This window comes from Pelophylax lessonae (genome assembly GCF_965119305.1).
Source record: "Pelophylax lessonae genome assembly, chromosome: 5".
Taxonomy (NCBI): Eukaryota; Metazoa; Chordata; class Amphibia; order Anura; family Ranidae; genus Pelophylax; species Pelophylax lessonae.
In genome coordinates, this window is record NC_138772.1 from 381714529 (window position 1) to 381738574 (window position 24046).

Consider the following 24046-nt stretch of genomic DNA (forward strand, 5'->3'; position numbering starts at 1 on the left):
TAATCTCACGCATCTCAGCACTCCATTTCCACCATTTAAAAAGGAGAAAGACAATTTGTACCACATTATTCACAAACATAATTGGTGATTTTCGAACAAAGCCGGTTTGAATGGCTTACCCCTTCTGGCCCGATAAGGGAAAAGCATTTAGGTTTACCGCCGACATGAAAACCAAGACCCAAAAAGTAATGGACACTTTATTTTTGAAAAGGGGGTTTGGGCTCAATTTCTAAGCAAAGTAGAAAACTCCTTTAAATCTGGGTCCCATCAGCCTGTGTATCACCCAGTCTATTGGAGACTTCTTACAGGCACCTACAAGTTGTAGGCTTGGACTACACAATTTCAGGTACAAGCTGAAGGGACTCTCCAGTGCTTGATACAGGAAATATAGTTGTTAAACAAGTTCACAGACATGAATGAGATAATTACAACACACTCCTACTACTCTCCACTGAATGACATTTGGTACAGTTATCCTTTTATAAAACAGGCATAGTAGAACTACCACTTGTTAAAAAAAGGTACCCTCTAAAAATGGAAAAAAAAAAAAGGAAAAGAAAGAAAGACACATATTTTATTTAGAAAATGACATGGCATTAGTCTCTGGACACTTGGAGATCAATGCAAGCCATTTTTAAGCCCACAATAACACTTGGGTGAAGGATTCAGCAGGAACAACCAGGGATAGTTCAATACAAATGGACATAATTCAGTCATCTCTCCCATAGTTTATAGTCTCTAACTCCTGAGCTATGCTCTGTGCCAGTTCCATGGTACCAGCTGCCACTACACGGCAAGACATGAGATCTAAAGGTCCACCTGCAGGCAAAAAACAAAAAAAACACTAATGACTTAAAAGCATTAAAGGTGGCAATAGGATAGTAGTCATACAACATATTCCCTCATCATATTAGGAACAAATGTTAAGCAATATGTAATCCTGCAGTCTAAAGAAACTGCTACCAACAATATCCTGAACCACTGAGGTTTTGTTGCAATACTCCAGTAAGCAGAGCCTTACCTGTCTACTATAAAACAAACTGCTTTTACACTAGATAGTATGCCAGGAGGTTTCAGTCAAAGCTAGCATTTGTGAAGCTGATCACTTTTATGTTAGTGGCAGGGTACAGGGGTGTATGCACGCATGCAGTTCATCTCTGCAATACATGCACATATCTTAGGTTTTATTCCTTTCAAGACCCTGCAAGTACAGACAAATATCAGTTGATCTGCCAGAAATGCAATGTGCTCCTGCTGATATCAGCCCTGACCAGTTGTCATTTGCTAAACTATTGAATCCCTCCTCCCTAGTCATCTCCCTAATATGCAAAAATTGTTCTGTAGTCCAAGATAAGAACTCAGGGAGGCTAATCAGACCCATTAGGATAACATGGGATGTGTACACAGGAGAGCTCTGGGTTTCTTTTTTTGCACTAAAGCCATCCATACATGGATACAATGGATCAAAATTCAGCCGGTTCAGCAGGGACCGGCTGAATTTCGATCTATGTACAGGCAGGCTGATTGCACCAGAGTCAATCCATTGAACCTTTTGGGTACAACCAGCCTGTTAGATTTTTCTACATGCGATTACTGCCAGCAGGTACAGCAGATTGTAGTAATCATTGTATTCTGACAGCTGGGAAGACCCCCCTCCGCTGGCAGAATACAATAGCCCTGCAGGAGGAATTCCCCCATAAACACTGACAGCGTTGATGGAATCAAGTGATTATTCACCCATGGTGGTAGGAAAGAAAAAAAAAAAAAAAAAAAAAGCTATGGCTGCATTGCTGATCGGACAACAAAACTCTTGTGATCTTATATTTAAAGTGGAGTTCCTGCTTACACTTCACTAGCCTTAAAACTGTTCCCTACCCTCTCAACACCTATGCTAACTAACCGGAGTAAGAAAGATGTATATACAGGTGCATCTCAAAATTAGAATACCATCAAAAAATTTATTTCAGTAATTTAATTCAAAAAGTGAAACATATTTTATATAGGATGCGTTACACACAGAGGGATATATTTCAAGCATTTCTTTCAGAAACGAGACAATCACTGCTTGAACAGGTCTTGTACCTCCCCAAACAGACCCTATAAGCGGTCTGGGGACAGACGCAAGTTGGAAGGAAAGAACATTGCCGGGGGACAAGAGCGAAACTCGATCTTGTAGCTGGACCGAATGACTTTGTGGACCCACTTCTTTTGTACCAGGAAGTCCACGGGTCCAGAAACCAGCGAAGAAAGAAGTCCCCCCCCCACACCCCCGATACGGGTGAGGGAGCACCTCCATGCTGAGGGAGCCTTGTCCGCGGGTTTGGAGAAGCTCACTCTAGGCTTGCCCTGAAAGGCTTTGAGCCCTTGTCAGTCGACCCTGAGGGAGGAAAAAACGTCTTATGAGCCGAGAAGGAGGGCTCATGTCTATGACGAGGGTCCTTGCCCTTAGTAGCCTGCCGAAGAAAGGTACTCTCTCCCCCTGTGAGACCTTTAATGAAGTCATCCAGGGTAGCTCCAAACAGGCGATCTCCTTGAAAGGGAAGTTCAGTCAAGGCCTTTTTGGTAGTCTGGTCCGTAGACCAGCATTTGAGCCAAAAAACACGCTGAAGGACCACTGCCAAAACAGAGACCTGAGCCACTAGGGGAGCCGCATCCAAAGAGGCATCACAAACAAACTGCAGCCCCTGGACGAGCTGGTCCGCCAGCTCAGCAAAGGCAGGGGGGAGCCGTTCTCCCTCGAGGTTACGGCATAAATATTTTGCCCACCCAGAGTTTGCAACACCAGTGCAATGGTAAATACCCACCTCAGCCAGGTCCTTAAAGTTCGGGGGACTATTCAACAGGAATCATGGCTGCCTTGTTCAATCTGGATACTGGAGGGTCCACCACCAGTGGAACAGTCCACTTCTTAAGAAGGGACTCTTCATAGGGGGGGGGGGGATCACCTAGCAATTTGCTTAGGGACCCCAAGGGGACACTTTGGTTGTCCCAAATCTTTATCAACAATTCTGTCAAAATAGACCCGGAAAGGAAAAACCTTTGCTGCTCTGGATGGCTTGTGAGTGCCAAAAGGGAACCTGCGCCTCCGTCGCAGCTGCAGCCTCCATTTTTAAAGGTCTCGAACACAGATACAATCAGTGCTTCCACCAGAGCCTTTTCGTGCCCAGTTGCAGATGTGGAGGAATCCTCCATACTACGCGTGGTAGCAGACCCAACAGGGAGACCCACGTGCGCAGCAGCCGAATCAGATTCAGGCCGCCAGACTACACAAATATGGCCGCTGTGCATTGGAGCAGACTAAATATAGGCAAGTGTACACTTTTTTCTTTTTATCACACATGGGTTAGGCAGGATAGGTAGCAGGAGGAGGGAGGGAAAATATTTAAGCATAGCTGGTGTTAGGCTGGAATTCCACTTTAATGTCACTTTGACATCAGCCACCAGGGTACATTTAGCGAATTAATCTCCCTAGCGGGGTCACAGAAAGCAAAAAAAGCTCAACATAGTTTGTATTCTTTCCCTACTCTGCCCAAACCTTAAATAAGGCGATACATAAGCCTCATGGTCTGTGTTTTCCATAGGCCTATTTTGTTGACAATGGAAGACATGTTCCTGTGTATGCTCTCAAAAATATAGTAATAAAAAGGAATTAATAGAGAAACAGAAATTATTAGCAAGCTTAAGTTCCAAAAATTAAAAATTTAAGCAGGTCAAATATTAGAAGAAAAGCCCCACCTTCACTGTCAACTCACCAGAGGTATCTATCACAACTCCTCCAGCTTCCCTTATTATTACAGTAGCTGCTGCCAAGTCCCAGCAATGCAGTCCAAACTGATAGTAGCCATCGGCAGCCCCTGACGCTATATGACACAAGGCCAGGGTGGCACTTCCAATGATTCGGATCCTGGTGACAAAGCAGAAAAAGGACAAATATTTCAGGCCCATGGTTTGGATATCAGCCATATAAATTGTATTGTTTTTTCAGTTCAACATCTGTTTCCATCAGCATATTTGCATCTAAATGGAGCTAACCACATAGGGCAGAAGTCCTATAAAATGAGATCAAAAAATACCTTCTACAAAAGTGTAATGTAAAACATATTTAATATAGATATGCAAATAACGCCGACAATATATGTAGATCTTTACATACTGTACATTCACATCAGTCCCTACTCTAAGGAGCTTCCAATCTAAATTCCCAAACTCACATGAAAACACACACATTAGAGCCAATTTAGACAGGAGCCAATTAACCTTCCAGCATATCATTGGAGTGTGGGAGGAAACCAGACAACCCAAAGGAAACCCAAGCAAACACAGGGAAAACATGCAAATTCCATGCATGTAGGGTCCTGGTTGAGAATGAGGACCCTATGCTACAAGGCATAAGCTCTAATCTCTATCAACATTAATATGGAGCAGCACTAAACATTAATATGCTCATCAAAAATGATAAGCAAAATACTGTCAATGCACCAAGCTATTATCCCATTTGTTAATACATCAAGCTTTTTTTTTTTTTTTTTTATTTGCCATCTGTGTTCCTATTGCAGATTTTCATTCACTTCCTGTCTGGTAATATCACAGCAGAATAGGAAGAAAAATACATAGCCTGGAATTTGCGGACCTTTCTTTCTGCAGATGCCTATATACAGTGGTGTTCAAAATTATTCAACCCCCATTGAAATTGATTGTTTTGGCCAGTTTGACATTGATTTAATTGTAAGCAGGATGACCGAATGATCAAAATCAAAGAGGCACGTGTAGGTCAGACAAATATAACATAACATTTATAATGAAATAACCACAAATGTCTTTTCTGTGCTCACATCATTATCAGTTTTATTCAACCCCCAAGTGACATTCAATCTTCGTACTTAGTACAACATCCTTTTACAGTTATAACAGCTTTTAAACGTGAAGCATAGCTTGACACAAGTGTCTTGCAGCGATCTACGGGTATCTTCGGCCATTCGTCATGGGCAAAAGCCTCCAGTTCAGTCACATTCTTTAGGCTTGTGCACTGCAACTGCTTTCTTTAAGTCCCACCAGAGGTTCTCAATTGGATTTAACTCTGGTGACTGATGGCCACTCCAAAATGTTCCAGCCTTTAATCTGCAACCATGCTCTAGTGGACTTGGAGGTATGCTTGGGATCATTGTCCTTTTGAAAGTCCAATGTCTCCCAAGCCTCAGGTTTGTGACGGACTGCATCACATTGTCATCCAATATCTCCTGGTACTGAAGAGAATTCATGGTACCTTGCACACGCTGAAGCTTCCCTGTACCTGCAGAAGCAAAACAGCCCCAAAGCATGATTGACCCCCCGCCATGCTTCACAGTAGGCAAGGTGTTCTTTTCTTCATAGGCCTTGTTCTTCCTCCTCCAAACATAGCGTTGATCCATGGGCCCAAACAGTTCTAATTTTGTTTCATCAGTCCACAGAACACTATCCCAAAACTTCTGTGGTTTGTCCACATGACTTTTGGCATACTGCAGTCGACTCTTATTCTTTGGAGACAGCAAGGGGGTGCGCCTGGGAGTTCTGGCATGCATGCCTTCATTACGCAGTGTGCGCCGTATTGTCTGAGCAGAAACTTCAGTACCCACATCTGACAAATCTTTTCTCAGTTCCTCAGCAGTCCCACGGGGACTTTTCTCCACTCTACGCTTCAGGTAGCGCACAGCAGTCAAAGTCAGCATCTTCTTTCTGCAACGACCAGGTAGCGTTTCAACAGTGCCCTTTGCCTTGAATCTGCGAATGATGCTTCCTATGGTGTCTCTTCGTATGTTTAACATCTTTGCAATCTTCTTATAGCCATTGCCCTTCCTGTGAAGAGTAATCACCTCTTCTCTTGTCTTCCTGGACCATTCTCTTGACTTCACCATGTTTGTAACCACACCAGTAAAATGTCTAGAAGGAGCTGAGTATCACAGTCATTTTAAAGCTGCCTAATTGGTGCTTATTGGGCTTTATTGCTAATCCCTGACATCCACAGGTGTTTTCAATACCAGATTGAAAACACTTCAATGAACCTCTGTTCTTCAGAGTGGTAGTCTTTAAGGGGTTGAATAATTGTGTCAATGAAGAATTCACAAAATAAACATTTACTGCTGTATTACAAAACCAATTGATGTCATTTTAGTTGCATATGGTTCTTTAAAAAGTCCTTGTAGGATTTCATTCTGCATACAATTACAAATGTATACTAAATTCCCTAAAACCCTTTACAGCATTCGGGGGTTGAATAATTTTGAACACAACTGTAATACTTTGTGTCAATGACTGGAACAAGCATGAAGATTCAATGATTATTTGCTGACCACCTCTTTACAGTCCGTGACTCAGAAAGTACTGAAGTTAGAGGATTAACATGCCTGACAGATAAATATTATTTTAAAGCAGCAATAAGCCCAAAGGCAAACATTTATGAGATTGCAGTTTATTAATTCTTAGATGTGATGGCTGTATTAGTTCAATTTTTTAGTCTCCTTCCATTTTCAACTGGTGATCTGGCCAGTAAGTCAGTTTATCAACAGAAAAGCTCTATTGCAGTTACAGGGATGAGATGTGCAGTGGTTTTGCACAGGGCAGCTGGGATCCTCCTCTTCTCGGGTCTTCTTGGTGCTCCAGACCTCTCCGTCCTGTTGAGTGCCCCCACAGCAAGCAGCTTGCTATGGGGGCACCCGAGCTACGCTGCAGCTCCGTGTATCCATTCAGACATGGAGTTGCTTTTTGGCCCTGCATCATCTCTCTCCTGATTGGTAGAGTTTGACTTACAGCAGTGGGGGGCCAATGGTGCCACTGCTGTGTCTCAAACAGGAGAGACAGTGTCGGACGACTGAGGCACTCCAGAACCTCGCTGGATAGAGAGGGAGGTTCAGGTAAGTATTAGGTGGGATGCTGCACACAGAAGGCTTTTTATCCTAATGCATAAAATAGATTAAGATAAAAAAAAAATCCTGACTTCACAACCCCTTTAACACTGACAGGGATGTTTAAAAATTAGGAACTTTTTTATTTTTTTTATTGTAAAACCTTTAAATCAAGAGATCGATGTAGAGAGATCGATCGATCGATCGACAGATCGAGAGAATGATTATACAGCCACCACATCTAGTGATCGGTAAACTGCAATAATGATATTTTTTGACTTACCGTAAAATCCATCACTCTGATTTTCATTGAAGGACACAGCTCCTGATCATCTTAACCATTGGGTTATACTGCCCCCTACAGGAGTAGGGCAATAGGCAGAAAAAAAAAAAGTCTGGCTACGCCCATGGGCAGTCCAAGGGAGTATACCCCCCTCTCTCCGCTATAGGTACTCAGTTTTGTTACAAGCAGTGTCAAAAGAATTACAACTCCACAGAGGGGTGGGTGCCGTGTCAGTCAAACATCAGAGAAATGGACTTTATGGTAAGTCAAAAATCCCATTTTCTCTTTCGTTCATTGATGGACAGAGCTCATGATCTTCTTAACTATTGGGACATCCCAAAGCAGTGTTAAATATGAGGGCTGGGAACAGCAAAAAAGAAATTCCCAAGGCTAACTATAGCCAACGAGGTAAACCGGAGCTCAACCAAAACAACTGGAGCTCACCTGAAAAAAAAATACACCCTCAAAGAGGAAACAGCAGTCTGCAAAACCTTGCGGCCAAATGAAGCATCCGCAGATGCCAACACATCCACTTTAAAGAATTTTGTAAGTGTGCACCGACCACCAGGTGGCCGCCTTGCAAACCTGCGTCACTGACGCCAAATGATGGAAGGCCCAGGAGGCACTGAGCGCCCGAGTGCGCCTTGACAGGGAAAGGAGGAACTGGACCCTTGATGGAATAGGCCTGAATCACCGTCTGTCTGATCCATCTGGAAATGGTCTCAGAGGAAGCGGACAACCCTTTCCGAGGCCCTTCCATAAGCACAAATAGCGAGTCCGATTTCCTAAGAGACTCCATAGCTGCTAGGTACAGCCTAATCGCCCTGACGACATCCAAGGCCTGCAAAGCAATTTTCTTTGGATGTTTTGGTCTGGGATACAGGGAAGGGCAACACAATGTCTTCATTCAAATGAAAATCAGAGACAACTTTTGGAAGGAACGAGGGACAAGGGGTGAAGAAACGCCTCATCTCTGTGAACACTAATGAAGGTGAATGACAGGATAATGCCGTCAACTCTGACACCCTATGCGCAGAGGTGATAGCCACCAAGGCGGCCACCTTCTGGGACAGCGTAAGCAGGGGAATCTCCCGAAGATTCTCAAAAAGGAGGCTTTTAGAGGACTAAGCACTAAATTGAAGTCCCAAGGCAGCAACAGAGACTGTACTTGAGGGGCCAAGTGCCTAATTCCCTGAAAAAAGGTACGCACCAGGGAGTATGTGGCCAAAGCCTGTTGAAAGAAGACCCTTGAGGCCGACACCTGTCCCTTGATAGTACGCAAGGCCAGTTTCTGCTCAACCCCCCGTTGAAGAAAGGTCAAGATCTGAGCCACCGAGAAAAAGCCAGGATGGATCCCATGACACTCACACCACGCAATGTACGACTTCCACGTACGATATTAGATCGTCCCAGCAGTAGATTTCCTATCTTTTAACAGAGTTGGAATCATTGACTAAAACAAACCTCTATCCATCAGCACCTGGCGTTCAACAGCCAAGCCGTCAAAGCCAGCGACTGCAAAGCAGGATGGAAGATTGGCCCTTGGGACAGCAGATCCTCCCTGAGAGGAAGCTGCCAAGGAACATGGTGACTAGTCGCACCAGATTGGCTTACCAAGCCCGGCGAGGCCACTAAGAAGACTGGAATCCCTTCTGCCTCAATCCTGCGTAGAAGTCTTGGCAGAAGCTGGAGAGGAGGGAAGGCCCAGGGGGGCACTAATGCATCTGTTGTGTCCGCCAGAGGTTCCTGGGACTGAGCCACAAACCTCTGCACCTCTATGTTTAGCCGAGACGCCAACAGATCCACCTCGGGATGCCCCGCCGGAGACAACTGATGAAACACCTCCGGATGAAGGGACCACTACTCTTGGTCCAATGCCTGCCAACTTAGGTAATCCGCCTGCCAGTTTTCCACCTTGGGAACATGTACGGCGGAGAGGGCTGGAGCCAACTGTTCTGCCCACCTTAGAATGCCGGCTACCTCAAGAGCCACAAGGAAACTTCTTGTGCCCCCCTCCCCTTGGTGATTGACATAAGCCATGGCCGTGGCATTCTCTGATTGAATGCGCACTTGACATTCCTGAAGACGATCCGTCCAATGGTCCAGGCACAGTCTGATGGCTCGGAGTTCCAAGACATTGATCGGTAGTCTGGACTCTTCCAGTGTCCAGAGCCCCTGAGCAGAATTTTTGCCGAGGACGTCTCCCTAGCCTGGACAGGCTGGCATCCGTGGTGACCACTGTCCAATACAAGGGGCGGAAGGATTTGCCCATCTGAAGTACCGGAGAACAAAGCCACCATATCATGGACTCTCCCTGCCTCAATTGGGTCTGATTGTCCAGAGACTGCGCAGTCTTGTCCCATTTCGCCAGAATCTCCGTGCAGGGACCCCGTATTGAACTGTGCAAACAAAACTGTCTCGAAGGTAGACACCATCAGGCCCAGCACCCACATGCAAGTCTGGAGGGATGACCATCTGCTGGACAGCAGGAGACAAAATTGCAGCCTGCAATTTCTGGAGTTTGTCCAGAGGTAGGAGCACTCTGACTAAGGGCCCTTTCACACGGGCGCTCCGTATGTCCGCAAATCATCCTATTTTTTTGCGGAATGATTTGCGGACATAATGTAAGTCTATGGCATTGCGGATGTCAGCGGAATACCATCCGCTGACATCCGATTTTCCTCCTGTCAGTTCTGTTCCGTTTTTTGGAACAGAAAAAAATCCTATTTTTGTTCCGTTCAAAAAACGGAAAGGAAGGAAAAATCGGATGTCAGCGGTGTCATCCGCTGACATCCGCAATCCCCCATAGACTTACATTAGGTCCGCATATCATCCGCAAACGGATGGGATGATATGCGGACCTACGGAGCGGATGACAGAAATGTCATCCGCTCCGTGAAAGAAAAAAAAAAAAAAAGTCCGGCAGCGGACCTTTCACACGGAAAGCCCGTGTGAAAGAGCCCTAAGGCAGAGTCCAACGTCAGAACCAGATAGTTCATGTTTGTGGACTGAACTAGAGCAGACTTCTGAAGATTCAGAATCCAGCCGAACGCCCTCAGCGTTCGTAGGGCGATTTCCAGGTTTTCTACCAGAGCAGAAGGAGGCAAGTAACCCAGTACCGCGATCCTCAGTTGGCGTAACAATGCCAGCACCGGGGCTAACACTTTTGTGAAGACCCGAGGAGCAGATGCGAGACCAAAGGGTAATGCCACAAACTGATAATGCTCCTCTCCCACAGCAAAACGAAGGAAGCGCTGGTGACCGGCACATATTTTAATATGAAGGTAAGCATCCTTTATGTTGATAGAGGCAAGAAAATCCCCCTGATGCAGGGATGCCACCACCGTCCGAATGTACTCTATTCTAAACTTCTGCACCTGCAAAAATCAGTTCAGCGCCTAGAGGTCCAGGATTGAATGCACCTGGTCTTCCTTCCTTGGGACTGTAAACAAGGTTGAGTAAAAACCCTGAAAATGTTCCGAATTTGGAACCGGGACAATAACCCCTTGAAGTAACAGGTCTTGTACTGCCCCAAACAGACCCTGTAGGCCAGTGATGGCGAACCTTTTTGAGCCCGAGTGCCAAAACCATCACAAAACCAACTTATTTTTTTCAAAGTGCCAACACTGCAATTAAACAGCACACACCCAGCCACCCAAGTGATGATCGCAACCCCAAGAGAGATTGAAGTCAATTTAGCACTCACCCGAATCCAGCGTCCCGTGTCGGTGTGCCTGGCAGCAGCTTCTCATTTGTTGGTGCCTTTGATCACCCGCCTCACTCTTCTGTCCTCTCAGCACTGTCCTCTTGCTCCTCTCTGGCTGGTTTAACTCCAGGGGCTGTTGCGGCTTGGGCTCTCTCCCTCCTCTCATTCTTGTCTCCACTCTCCTCTCACCCTTGCTCTCCCTTCTCTCGAAGCCCTTTTTTTCCCATATTAGTGTTTTTTTTCTCCGTAGTAGCTGTAGTTTTCCCTTAATTGATTAAAATGGAGCCATAGACTTCCAGGACTACATTACATGTCCCATGGTGCACTTGTCCTGGCTCTTTATTGGTCCCTGGCTTCAGCCAATGGGGAGGCAGGAAGAAACAGTAGGCGGCGATCCCTGCAAGCGCCGCTCTGTCCTTGTCCCGTGCCGCTTGACAGAAGAAGGGAGGCAAGCGGGGGAAAAAAAACTGACAGCCTGCGCTCACTTCTCCCTTTGTCATAGTGAGGGCAGTGGCGGAGGCTCTCACTTGCCCACAGAGAGGACTCTGTGTGCCAGCTGTGGCACGCGTGCCATAGGTTCGCCCTCACTGCTGTAAGCGGTCAGGAAACATAGAATGTGTCGGCAGATAAGAACCAATTGGCCCATCTAGTCTGCCCAATATATCTGAATCCTATGAATAGTCCCTGGCCCCATCTTATATGAAGGATAGCCTTATGCCTATCCCATGCATGCTTAAACTCCTTCACTGTATTTGCAGCTACCACTTCTGCAGGAAGGTTATTCCATGCATCCACTACTCTCTCAGTAAAGTAATACTTCCTCATATTACTTTTAAACCTTTGCCCTTCTAATTTAAAACTGTGTCCTCTTGTGGTAGTTTTTCTTCTTTTAAATATGCTCTCCTCCTTTACCGAGTTGATTCCCTTTATGTATTTAAAAAAGTTTCTATCATATCCCCTCTGTCTCTTCTTTCTTCCAAGCTATACATGTTAAGGGCCTTTAACCTTTCCTGGTAAGTTTTTTCCTGCAATCCATGTACTAGTTTAGTAGCTCTTCTCTGAACTCTCTCTAGAGTATCTATATCCTTCTGGAGATATGGCCTCCAGTACTACGCACAATACTCCAAGTGAGGTCTCACCAGTGTTCTGTACAGCGGCATAAGCACTTCTCTCTTTCTACTGCTTATACCTCTCCCTATACATCCAAGCATTCTGCTGGCATTTCGTGCTGCTCTATTACATTGTCTTCCCACCTTTAAGTCTTCTGAAATAATTACTCCTAAATCCCTTTCCTCAGATACTGAGGTCAGGACTGTGTCAAATATTCTATATTCTGCCCTTGGGTTTTTACGCCCCAGGTGCATTATCTTGCACTTATCCACATTAAATTTCAGTTGCCAGAGTTCTGACCATTCTTCTAGTTTTCCTAAATCCTTTTCCATTTGGCGTTTCCCTCTAGGAACATCAACCCTGTTACATATCTTTGTGTCATCAGCAAAAAGACAAACCTTACCATCGAGGCCTTTTGCAATATCACTTATGAAGATATTAAACAAAATTGGTCCCAGTACAGATCCCTGAGGTACCCCACTGGTAACATGACCTTGTTCTGAATGTTCTCCATTGACTACAACCCTCTGTTGTCTGTCACTCAGCCACTGCCTAATCCACTCAACAATATGGGAGTCCATGCTCAATGACTGCAGTTTATTGATAAGTCTTCTATGTGGGACAGTGTCAAAAGCCTTACTAAAATCTAGATATGCAATGTCTACTGCAGCTCCACCGTCTATTATTTTAGTCACCCAGTCAAAAAAATCTATAAGATTTGTTTGACATGATCTCCCTGAAGTAAACCCATGTTGGAACAGGCGCAAGTTAGAAGGAAAGAACCTTGCCAGGGGACAAGAGTGAAACTCGATCTTGTAGCCGGACCCGATACGGGTGAGGGTGCACCTTCAGGCTGAAGGAGCCTTGTCCCCTGGACTGGACAAGACCACCCACACAGCCCCAGCATAAGTGGAGGGGGAGGGTTAGGATGGAGGGACAGATGAAAGGGGTTGTCTGACGGAAGGAGGAGAACCCGGGGGTCCGACCGTCACAAGGAGGGACCCACATCCACCCCAAAACCCTCCAGGGGGAGAGGGGGGACAGCTACTCACCATACCAAGAACCAGGCAGGCAGCGCTCCAGACAGACCCCCCCATTTTGATGGAGAGGAGGTTCTGTCGGCCAGGAGGAACACTGCGACTAGAGCCAAGACCCAGTTGTCTGTGACCTCACAAGGAGTTTAACTCACAGGCCAACCCCCGTCCGGTGGGGCTATGTTGCGGCCAAACTAGCACAGAGCTGAGGTCTGCGCACGCTTGCTAGCCAGACTGGGGTGACCACTGAATCTAGATTATCGAGTCGCCCAGTCCAGCGGTTGATTGTAGATCTCACAAGGGAAAACCAGGAGAAAAATTTCTATTTAAAAAGAAAAAAATTGCCAGGACCAGTGATCCCAGCATGGAACTAGGTGCCTTCTCCTGACTAGGCAGAAAACCTATAGCAGAGAGAGGGAGTATACCCCCTTGGACTGCCCATGGGTGTAGGCAGACTTTTTTCTGCCTAGTGTCCTACTCCTGTAGGGGGCAGTATAACCCAATGGTTAAGAAGATCAGAAGCTGAGTGTCAATGAATGAAAGAGAAATATTAGGTTTTGGGTTGAATACCACTTTAAGAAAACAGTCAGAAAAGAGGACCTCAATTAAAATGTATGCATATTCTCACCCATGCGCTTGAAACTTCAGAAAGGTCTCCATGTTTCCCAAGAACAATTTTAATGTAGCTGGATCCCGTTTAGGCCCAATTTCAGTTAAAATCAAAGAATTCCTGATACCTGCAAAATCAAGACAATCGCTGATAATGACAAATCAAATACATATTATTACATTTTCAAAAGGTTATCATCAAACGTATGAAAACTTAAAGCTGAACTTTGGGAAAAGTAAAAATGTTCCCTTGCAGTGGGGCTGCCCTTCATGTCAAGAGTCAAGTACTCATTTTTAGGTTACTGGAAAAAATCAGTATTACTTTTCCGGCCTCCTGCACGATGTGAGGACAGTACCCGCAGGTCCTCCAATGTCATCAAATCCAATGCAAAAGGCCAATCCCCTGCATTCAATGTAAAGACCCTGAGAAAGATTCAGAAGAAAGGGGGACACTAGATGGCATTTACAACAGCAACGTTTAGTGGGGATCAGGGGAGTGTGGTGAGTTTGTGCACCTTTTCATTTCCTTTAAATTATACTCTTCCACACCCAATGAAAATAAAAAAGAAAGCAGTCTGTATTAGGAAAACAATGGCATAGGAATGAAAAGACACCAACCTGTTTCTTTTGTCACATGAAGTCGCTCTTGATTACAAAATGCCCCATGCCCTTTCCTTCCAGTGTACATCTTTCCCTCAGTGCAATGGTATATTACCCCAAACTCAAGCTATAAAGAAAAGACAAAAATAGATACGCATGAAATAGCCTTATGAGAGAACCAAGGTCAATGAAAAGTAAGAGGTGTACACCCAAAAAAGGCCAGGGGGGTCAGCACTACATTGGAAGTTTATCCAATTTATTACACAAACACCAACTGGATTAGAAGGACTTGGGTTTTAAGAATGGGTATTAAAAAAAAAAAATTATAAAGTGCAAACCAGCTCCTTGTTTCTTTAGGACTTGTACCGAGCAATAAAGATCATAGCCGTTTTATGTCAGGAATGGGTGTCCATGTATAACATTTTGTTTTAACTTAAAGGAAAACTACAAAAAAAAAAAAAAAAAGTTGCACCTAAGGCCCCATGTACATAGTATATTTTGCAGACGTTCCTAGAAGCCTCTCCTCCAGACAAGCAGTGTTTTGGCAGAAAAAAACGTGGAACGCATTTAGGCACGTCAAGCGCTTGGGTAAAATTGCATTTAAATGGCCATAATAATAATTTCAACGGCCAGAGTAAATGAACACTCAAGTGCTAAACACGCCTAGTGTTAATGCACGTTTACAAACTTTTTTTCTGGCAAAACGCAGCTGCTCCTGGACGCACTTGCAATTGTTTTTTTTCTGCCTCTAAACTTTTCAAAAATCCTTTGTATGCATGGACACATAGGTTAACCAGTTCTGGACCGGAAGGATTTGCCCCCTTATTTTAACGCAAAATTGCGCGGTCATGCGACGCTGTACCAAATTAAAATCAATGTCCTTTTTTTTCTCCACACAAATAGAGCTTTCTTTTAGTGGTATTTGATCACCCCGACAGTTAATTTTTACGTTATAAACGAAAAAAAAAACGACAATTATGGATAAAAAAAAAAAAAAAAAAAACAATATTTTCCCATTCTGCTATATAAAACATTGCCAAAAAAAAAAATAATTTAAAAAATCTATTTTTTTTTCATCCTTTTAAGCCAATTTGTGTTCTGCTATATATTTTTGGTAAAAAAAAATTGCAAGCGTATTTCGATTAGTTTGTAGATGCAATAACGTTTGCGCAAACCAAAGAAAAGATTTGTCTCTTTTTTACTAGTAATGGCGGCGATCTGCACTTTAGGGGGGGACCAGTGACATTACTACAGTAACCAGTGATAAAAATATGTACGGTTACTGTAATGACACTGGCAGGGAAGGGGTTAACCTAGGGGTGATCAAAGGGTTAAGTGTGAGCCTAGGGGAGTGTTTTCTAACTGTGGAGGGATGGGCTTGTGAAATGACCATAGAGACCTGTGATCCCATATAGAAGGATCACAGGCGCTCTGATCATTTCAGAGAGAAGAACAGTTGGCTGTGTTTACAACAGCTGACCGTTCTTCTCTCTCAGTGGGCAGCGATCGCGGGTGCCCGGTGAGCATCGGCATGTGCTCGCCCCCCAGCACCATGCGCACGACTGACGTAGTACTACGCCGTTTCACGCAGCTGAGCCAGCCTGCCGCAGTACAACTGCTACGGGTGGTTGGCAAGTGGTTAAACATGGTGGGGGGGGGGGGGGGTTTTAAAGGCAAAAAAAATAAATAAAAAAAAAAAAACAGACACCCTAGGAGCAGCTGAAAAAACGTCCAGTGTGCATGAGGCCTAAGCTTGACAAATCTTTTGATGAGATGTATAACTATTTTTCATAGTGGACTCTTCCTTACCCTCAAATGGCTCTTTTTTAAAAAGTGAACTCCATCAAAACAGTTGGAATACACATAAAAAAGTAATATAAAAAGGGAGTAGTTTTACACGGCAAAAAATTTGAATTTCTGAAATTTTTTTTGAAAAACGCAACACTGGCCACAAAAAAAAAAAACAAAAAAAACAAACACCTCTCCCCTACTCAGCCTAATCCTTGGTCCCAGGAGAGCAAGCACCAAAGTTCTCCAAACTTCAGCATTGGAATACGAGTAGGCACTTCTACCCCATCTTAAAAAAATTAGATCATCGAAGTTAATTTCAGTAATTCCATTTAAAAAAGTGAAACTCATTTATTTTATATAGATGCGTTACACACAGTAATTGATTTTAATCATTTTCTTTTTAAATTTTGATGATTAATTGTTGGCTTACTGAAAAAAGTCTATGTGCCTTATAGTATGCACTATACCAATATTTGGTTGGGGCTCCTTTTGCATGAACTGCTGCAACAATGTGGGGTGGCATGGAGGCGATCAGCCTGTGGCACTGCTGAGGTGTTTGGAAGCCCAGGTTACTTTGATAGTGGCCTTCAGCTCGTCTGCATTGTTGGGTCTGGTCTCTTTTATCTTCCTCTTAATACCCCACAGATTCTCTATGGGAGTTTAGGTCAGGTGAGTTTGCTGACCAATCCAGCACAGTGATACATGATCATTAAACAATGTATTGGTACTTTTGGTAGTGTGGGCAGGTCCCACTGGAAAATGAAATCAGCATCTCCATAAAGCTGGTCAGCAGAGGGAAGCATGAAGTGCTCTAGAATTTCCTGGTAGAGGGCTGCTCTGACTTTGGACTTGATAAAACTCAGGGGACCAACACCAGCAGATGACATGGCTCCCCAAATACTCAGAGACTGTGCATTTTATTTGGAAATCAAGGTATCAGAGTCTGGAGGAAGAGTGGAAAGGCACAGAACCCAAGTGGCATGAGGTCCAGTGTGAAGTTTCCACAGCCAGTGATGATTTGGGAGAGCCATGTCACCTGCTGATGTTGGTCTAAAAAAGGAATGCTTGAAATATATCACTCTGTGTGTAACAGATCTATATAAAATATATGAGTTTCACTTTTTGAATTGAATTACTGAAATAAATTAATATTTTGATGATATTCAAATTTTGAGATGTGCGCGTGCATGCGAACACACACACACACACACACGGGCCACTTTATTATTATATACACCTTGCTAGTATTGGGTTGGACCCCCATTTTCAGAACTGCCTTAATTCTTCATGGCGTAGATCCCACAAGGTGTTGCAAACATTCCTCAGAGATTTTGGTCCATAGTGACATGATAGCATCACACAGTTTCTGCAGATTTGTCGGCTTCACATCCATGATGCAAATCTTCCGTTCCTCCACATCTCAAAGGTGCTCTATTATATTGAGATCTGATGACTGTGGAGGCCATTGGAGTACAATGAACTCATTGTCATGTTCAAGAAAACAGTGGTGAGAAGATTTGAGCTTTGGGACATGGTGCATTATCCTGCTGGAAGGAGCCATCAGAAGATGGGCACACTGTAGTCATAAAGGGATGGACATGGTCAGCAACAATACTAAGGTAGGAAGTGGCATTTAAAGGATACTCAATTGGTACTAAGGGGCCCAAAATGTGCCAATAAAATCCCCCACACCATTACCCCACCTACCATCTGAATGTCACGGCTAAAATGGAGACTCACTAGACCAGGCAACGTTGTTCCAATCTATTCAATTTTAGTGAGCCTGTGTGAATTGTAGCCTCAAATTCCTGTTCTTAGCTGACCGAACTGGCAACCGGTGTGGTCTTCTGCTGCTGGTCTTTTGCTGCTGTACCCATCTGCTTCAAGGTTCGATGTGTTGTGCGTTCAGAGATTGTATTCTGCATACCTTGGTTGTAACGAATGGCTGAGTTACTGTTGCCTATCGTCTCAAACAAGTCTGCCCATTCTCCTCTGACATCAACAAGGCATTTTCGGCCACACAACTTCTGCTCAGTGGATATTTTCACTTATTCACACCATTCTCTGTAAACCCTAGAGATGATTGTGTGTGAAAATCCCAGTAGATAGTCAGTTTTTGAAATACTCAGACCAGCCTATCTGGCACAAACAACCATGCCACGTTCAAAGTTACTTAAATCCCCTTTCTTCCCCAATCTGATGTTCGGTTTGAATTTCAGCAAGTCATTCTTACCACATCTAGATGTGTAAATGCATTGAGTTGCTTCCATGTGAGGGGCTGAGTAGCAATTTGTGTTACCAAGCAATTAAATAGGTGTACCCAATAAAGTGGCTGGTGTGTGTATAGATCTATTTATACACACAGACTATAAATAGTATATGCTCCCTACCCTATAGCCAAAAGGGATATCATTGTTCCAGCATCTGCTAAAAACTAAAATACCCATTTCCTAAAGTGGTTGTAAAGGCGCAAGGTTTTTTTAACCAACATTTTAGGGAGAAAAAAAAAACCTTCTGTATGCAGCTTCCCCCTTAATACTTACCTGAGTCCCATCACAATCCAGAGATATTCACGAGAATTCCAGCTCTCCAGGGACTCTCCCTCCTCATTGGCTGAGACAGCAGTGCAAGTCAGTGAGCCAATGAGGAGAGAGGGGCGGGGCCAATCAGCAGCTGTGTGTGAATGGGCATGAAGAGCAGCGACTCAGGAGCATGCCTGTTTAGGTGCTCCCATGGCAAGCTGCTTGGGGCACTTGGCAGGAGGAAGGGGCCAGGAGAGCCAACGGGGGATCCAAGAAGAGGAGGATCAGGGCTTCTCTGTGCAAATCCACTGCACAGAGCAGGTATGACAGGTTTGTTGTTTTTTTTTTTATTTTATTTTATCTGCGCTAGTAATCAGAGCTTGGATTACCAGTGCAGACCCTTGGGGGATGCCACTAGAACGACCAGGGATTGCCCACCCATGGCCACCAGGGATGCCCATCAGTGCTCAGGGAGCCTGTCAGTGCCCTCCTCATCAGTGCCACCCACCCAGTGCCCATCATTGCCACCCACCATTGCCCATCAGTGCAGGAAACGTATTTACAAACTTTATAACAAAAAAAAAAAAAAAAAAAAAAAAAAAAAAAATCGGTCTTTTTTTATTTGTTTAGCAAAAAATAAAAAACCTTGCAGTGATCAAATACCACCATAAGAAAGCTCTATTTGTGGGGGGAAAATGACATACATTTAGTTTAGGTACAGTGTTGCATGACCGCGCAATTGTCATTCAAAATGCAACAGCGCTAAAAGTGGAAAATTGCCCTGGGCAGGAAGGGGGTGAAAGTGCCCTGTATTGAAGTGGTTAATCACTTTAAAATTGTTTGAGGACGGCTGTGGTGGGATTTGTTTGTACTTCATATCTCAGGTCACAACAGCCTTCAAGGTGGGCAGAACCTATGTACTTCACCCACTGGTATCCTCTAGAAACCAGGAGGTCGAATCCCTGCCTACCAGGCTCCACTGATAATTGAAATACCACTTTTGGATGGTCCTTCACATATTGCAATTTACAATGAAAATTTACATTTAAAGTGATTGTTTTGGGGTCAGTCTGTGCTGGGGGAGTGCGTTTCTGTACTGGAGGGGTTCATCTGTGCTGCGGGAGTTAGTCTGTGCTGGGGAATAATGTTGGATGTACCTGTTCTGGGGGGGTCAAGTATATGCTGTTGAAGTCTGTCTGTGCTGGGGAAGTCAGGCTGTGCTGAGTGGTTTGTTCTGGATGGGTTGGTCTATACTATGGGGGCTGTGTTGGGGATACTGTGCTGGAGGGGAGTCTGTACTGAAGGGGTAGGCGGGGGGGGGGGGGGATTTAGGGATGTTACAGGAAATCTGTGTTGTGGGGCATTTTGATTGTACTTTGTTACACACTCCTGACCCCTGACACAAAGGAAGATTAATAAAAGCTGGAGCAGCCAAAATCTGGAGCTGCTGTGCATGTGAACCAATCAGCTGCTCATTTTCAAAGCTTAACTGAACAAGCTGAAGATAGAAGCGCACACGCACAACTGCTCCAGATTCTGTTAGCTCAAGTTTTGATTTCCCCTCACTGTTTTACATTTCATAATCCTGACTATTGCACTCTAAGTACATTACCCCTGAAGTATTTCTTTAGTAGGTTGCGTGTAGAAAAGTATATGGAATGGAACAGTTTTATTTGATTAAAATCAGCACACTGAAGTTTGTACATGTTTGTTACACTCTTGCTTGTGGCACAGTCATTAAGTCTAGGTTCACACTGAATGCAGCTTTGAAATTGTGCAATTTTACTTGAAATTACATCATTTCAAAGCTACATGTCAGTACGACTTCAGGTGCGACTTGGCTGACATCTGTGCGGCTTCATGCAGGATCTACAAATCGGCCCAGTACCGCAAAGTTGGCATTGCAACGATTTGAACAGTTTCATTGCCGGACAACAGGGCATGGCTTGTCATGCGATTTGACCTGTCCAATCCCAGTTGATGCCTAATCAGGGGAAACGCATTGGGCGGAGACAGCCCTGACGACAGCACCCATGAACCGTACTGCAGGCGGCCATGCCTTCACGAGAACCGTGCTACATCCCAGAGTCTGTTTGTAAGTGTTTTTAACCTAATAAGATTTTTTAATGGATAATGCACGATTAGTCCTTTCTTTTCTATTCTATATATCCATCTGTGACCCTGGTGACGCTGTTCGTTCTTTGGTTCATTAACTCTATTGTGTCTGGTAAGCATCCAATTTAACTGTATGCGCACATTGGTGATGCATGCAGCACTCAGAAACCATTGAGTTGTCAATGGTTGAACTCCTTATCATATATGGACTTTACGTTTATTTTTATTTATATTTGCACTGCATTGCACTTTTAACTACATATGTGGGCACATATTGGCAATGTTAAATGTTTTTTTAGCACTTTAATTTTCTGGAATTGAGTTGGTGATTGGGTTCCCTTACAGATTTATAAAAACGGCACAACCTCTTACCCTTCCCCCATGAGATACCATTAGGAATCTCAGGTTACAAACTTACAGAACACGTTTTATACCTCTCGATTGACAGAAAATCCAATGCTGACCGCCACTGGAGGAAACCTAAAGAAACAAGCGAGATCATCTCAGTCTGTGAACCTTGGCATGAAAAAGGATATCCCACAGTAAACTGAACAAGAATGGAATTGTAAAAGGGCAAATCACATAAATAAAGAATGCAAGCCTTTATCACACAATAAAGTTCTATGTGAAGCAAAGGAAAAGTGCAAAGTGTAGTACCCATGGTAACTGCAACTGTATGCGTTACTGCAAAGGGTAACTGTAGCTTCTTATTTTGTTAATGACTAAAACAAATATACATTTTATTTTGTTGAAATTTAAATAGAAAAAAAACAGATACTACTCACATGCATATGCAATATTTGCCAACACAAATCAAAGCGATTGTAAAAAAAGGGAAAATAAAAAAAATCCCATTGACGCAAACAGCGCAGTTAATAGAATGCATTAAAAGTAAAAAAAAAAAAAAAAAAAACAACTTTCTGCCTTTAGAACCACTTTGACTCCTTGTCTGCCAAGGTCTGTTTATAGATGTCCTGGTATACAAGAGGTTGAAACAAGCAGCCGCAAGCTTCATGTGCTTTCATGTAAAAGGGATCTGGGCCACTCAATCACTTATGGTTGTGTGGCACACCCCCTCCCTCCACCTATGCCACCCACCATTGTTGAGTTTCCCTGTCTATCTGGAATCCAGGACTACAGTAAACAGTACCAGGATGGAGAGTGGGAAGTCTTCTCTGTGCTAAACGAACCCGGAAGCAATATGGCCAGCCCACCCCGCCCACAAATATAACTGCATGCATACGGCAAACACGTGTATGCAAACAGTGATTGCGCCATATGTTCGCTATTACTGCAAGCATATTGAGAGCAACAATTCTAGGGCCATCGTTTACTGTTCGCTGTAAACTGATGCCCTGTAAAGGCTTTTGTAGTGCTGCTTCGGCCTCTTTCACACTTGTGTTACTTGTCGTGCGACTTGGGACTGCAAAGTCACATGACAAGTCGTACTCCATGGTTTTAAACAAGTAACATTCATACAGTATCCCACAAAAGTGAGTACACCCCAAATATTTTTGTAAATATTATATCTTTGTGATAACACTGAAGAAATTACACTTTGCTAGAATGTAAATTAGTGCATGTACCGCTTGTATAACAGTGTAAATTTGCTGTCCCCTCAAAATAATTCAACACACAGCCGTTGATGTCTAAACTTCTGGCAACAAAAGTGAGTACACCCCTAAGTCAAAATGTCCAAATTGGGCCCAAAGTGTCAATATTTTGTGTGGCCACCATTATTTCCCAGAACTGCCTTAACCCTCTTGGGCATGGAGTTCACCAGAGATTCACAGGTTGCCACTGGAGTCCTCTTCCCCTCCTCCATGATGACATCGCGGAGCTGGTGGATGTTAGAGACCTTGCGCTCCTCCACCTTTAGTTTGAGGATGACCCACAGATGCTCAATAGGGTTTAGGTCTGGAGACATGCTTGGCCAGTCCATCACCTTTACCCTCAGCTTTCTTTAGCATGGCAGTGGTTCTCTTGGAGGGGTGTTTGGGGTTGTTATGTTGGAATACTGCCCTGCGGCCCAGTCTCCGAAGAGAGGGGATCAAGCTCTGCTTCAGTATGTCACAGTACATGTTGGCATTCATGGTTCCCTTGAATGAACTGTAGCTCCCCAGTGCCAGCAGCACTCATACAGCCCCAGACCATGACACTCCCACCACCATACTTGACTGTAGGCAAGACACACACGTCTTTGTACACCTACCTCCCTCACCTGGTTACTGCCACACCCCCTTGACACCATCTGAACCAAATAAGTTAATCTTTGTCTCATCAGACCACAGGACATGGTTCCAGTAATCCATGTCCTTAAGCCCCGTACACACGTACCGATGGTCGGCTTACAAATGTTCCTCTTTTCTCCCCGGGATGTCGGTGTCTGCTGAAAAGTGCAAAGACAGCACAAGGACAGCACAAGAATTTTGTCCGCCGACTGCAGAAGTGATGTCATGTAATGGTTAACTTTCCCTGTGTTTTCTATTTTCTGAGCATGCCCAGTCTTGCAAATCTGCGGTCTGTCGGCCGAATTGTGTACTGACAGGCGAACAATCGTCCGTTCTGGTGTCGGCATACAAATATTTTCATGTTTGCAAGAAAGACTTTTGTCCGCGGATTGTGCGCAGACATCTGTCGGAGGCACCATACTAACACGCGTACAATCGGCAGATCCTTCGTCCACCGACGTTTGTATGCCGACGATCGGTACGTGTGTACGGGCCTTTAGTCTGCTTGTCTTCAGGAAACTGTTTTACGGGCTTTCTTGTGTATCATCTTTAGAAGAGGCTTCCTTCTGGGACGACAGCCATGCAGACCAATTTGATGCAGCGTGCGACGTATTGCCTGGGCACTGACAGGCTGAACCCCCACCCCTTCAACATCTGCAGCAAGGCTGGCAGCACTCATAAGTCCATTTCCCAAAGACAACCTCTGGATATGAAGCTGAGCACGTGCACTCAACTTCTTTGGTCGACTATGGCGAGGCCTGTTCTGAGTGGAACTCACCCTGTTTAAACCGCTGTATGGTCTTAGCCATCATGCTGCAGCTCAGTTTCAGGATCTTGCCAATCTTCCTATAGCATAGGGCCCAGTGATGGCGAACCTTAGCACCCCAGATGTTTTGGAACTACAATTCCCATGATGCTCAACTACACTGCAGAGTGCATAACCATCATGGGAACTGTAGTTCCAAAACATCTGGGGTGCCAAGGTTCGCCATCACTGGCCTAGGCCATCTCTCAGTTTTGTGTGTTTTACCAGTGCCCGGCACCCGCAGATTGGCTTCTGCTGTAAACCACAGCAGGAGTGGATTACTGGTGGTGCACGCCCCCTGCAGGCAGAAATTCAGTATACACACAAACGTGATTCTGCACAGCAGAGCTGCCCTGTAGAAG

At 44.4% G+C, this 24046-nt stretch overlaps 1 protein-coding gene across 1 annotated transcript in view; it reads right to left on the minus strand.

The window, feature by feature from the left end:
- Nucleotides 1-236: 236 nt before the first annotated feature.
- The window catches only part of IMPA2 (inositol monophosphatase 2), a 53130-nt gene continuing 29320 nt past the window's right edge, over nt 237-24046 (minus strand). The window contains exons 4-8 of the mRNA XM_082257282.1: nt 21083-21128; nt 14239-14347; nt 13640-13748; nt 3753-3904; nt 237-819 (exon numbers count right to left, since the gene is read on the minus strand). Of these exons, the coding sequence (XP_082113408.1) occupies nt 710-819; nt 3753-3904; nt 13640-13748; nt 14239-14347; nt 21083-21128 (526 nt within the window). The 3' untranslated portion in view covers nt 237-709. The remainder of the gene's footprint in view (nt 820-3752; nt 3905-13639; nt 13749-14238; nt 14348-21082; nt 21129-24046) is intronic.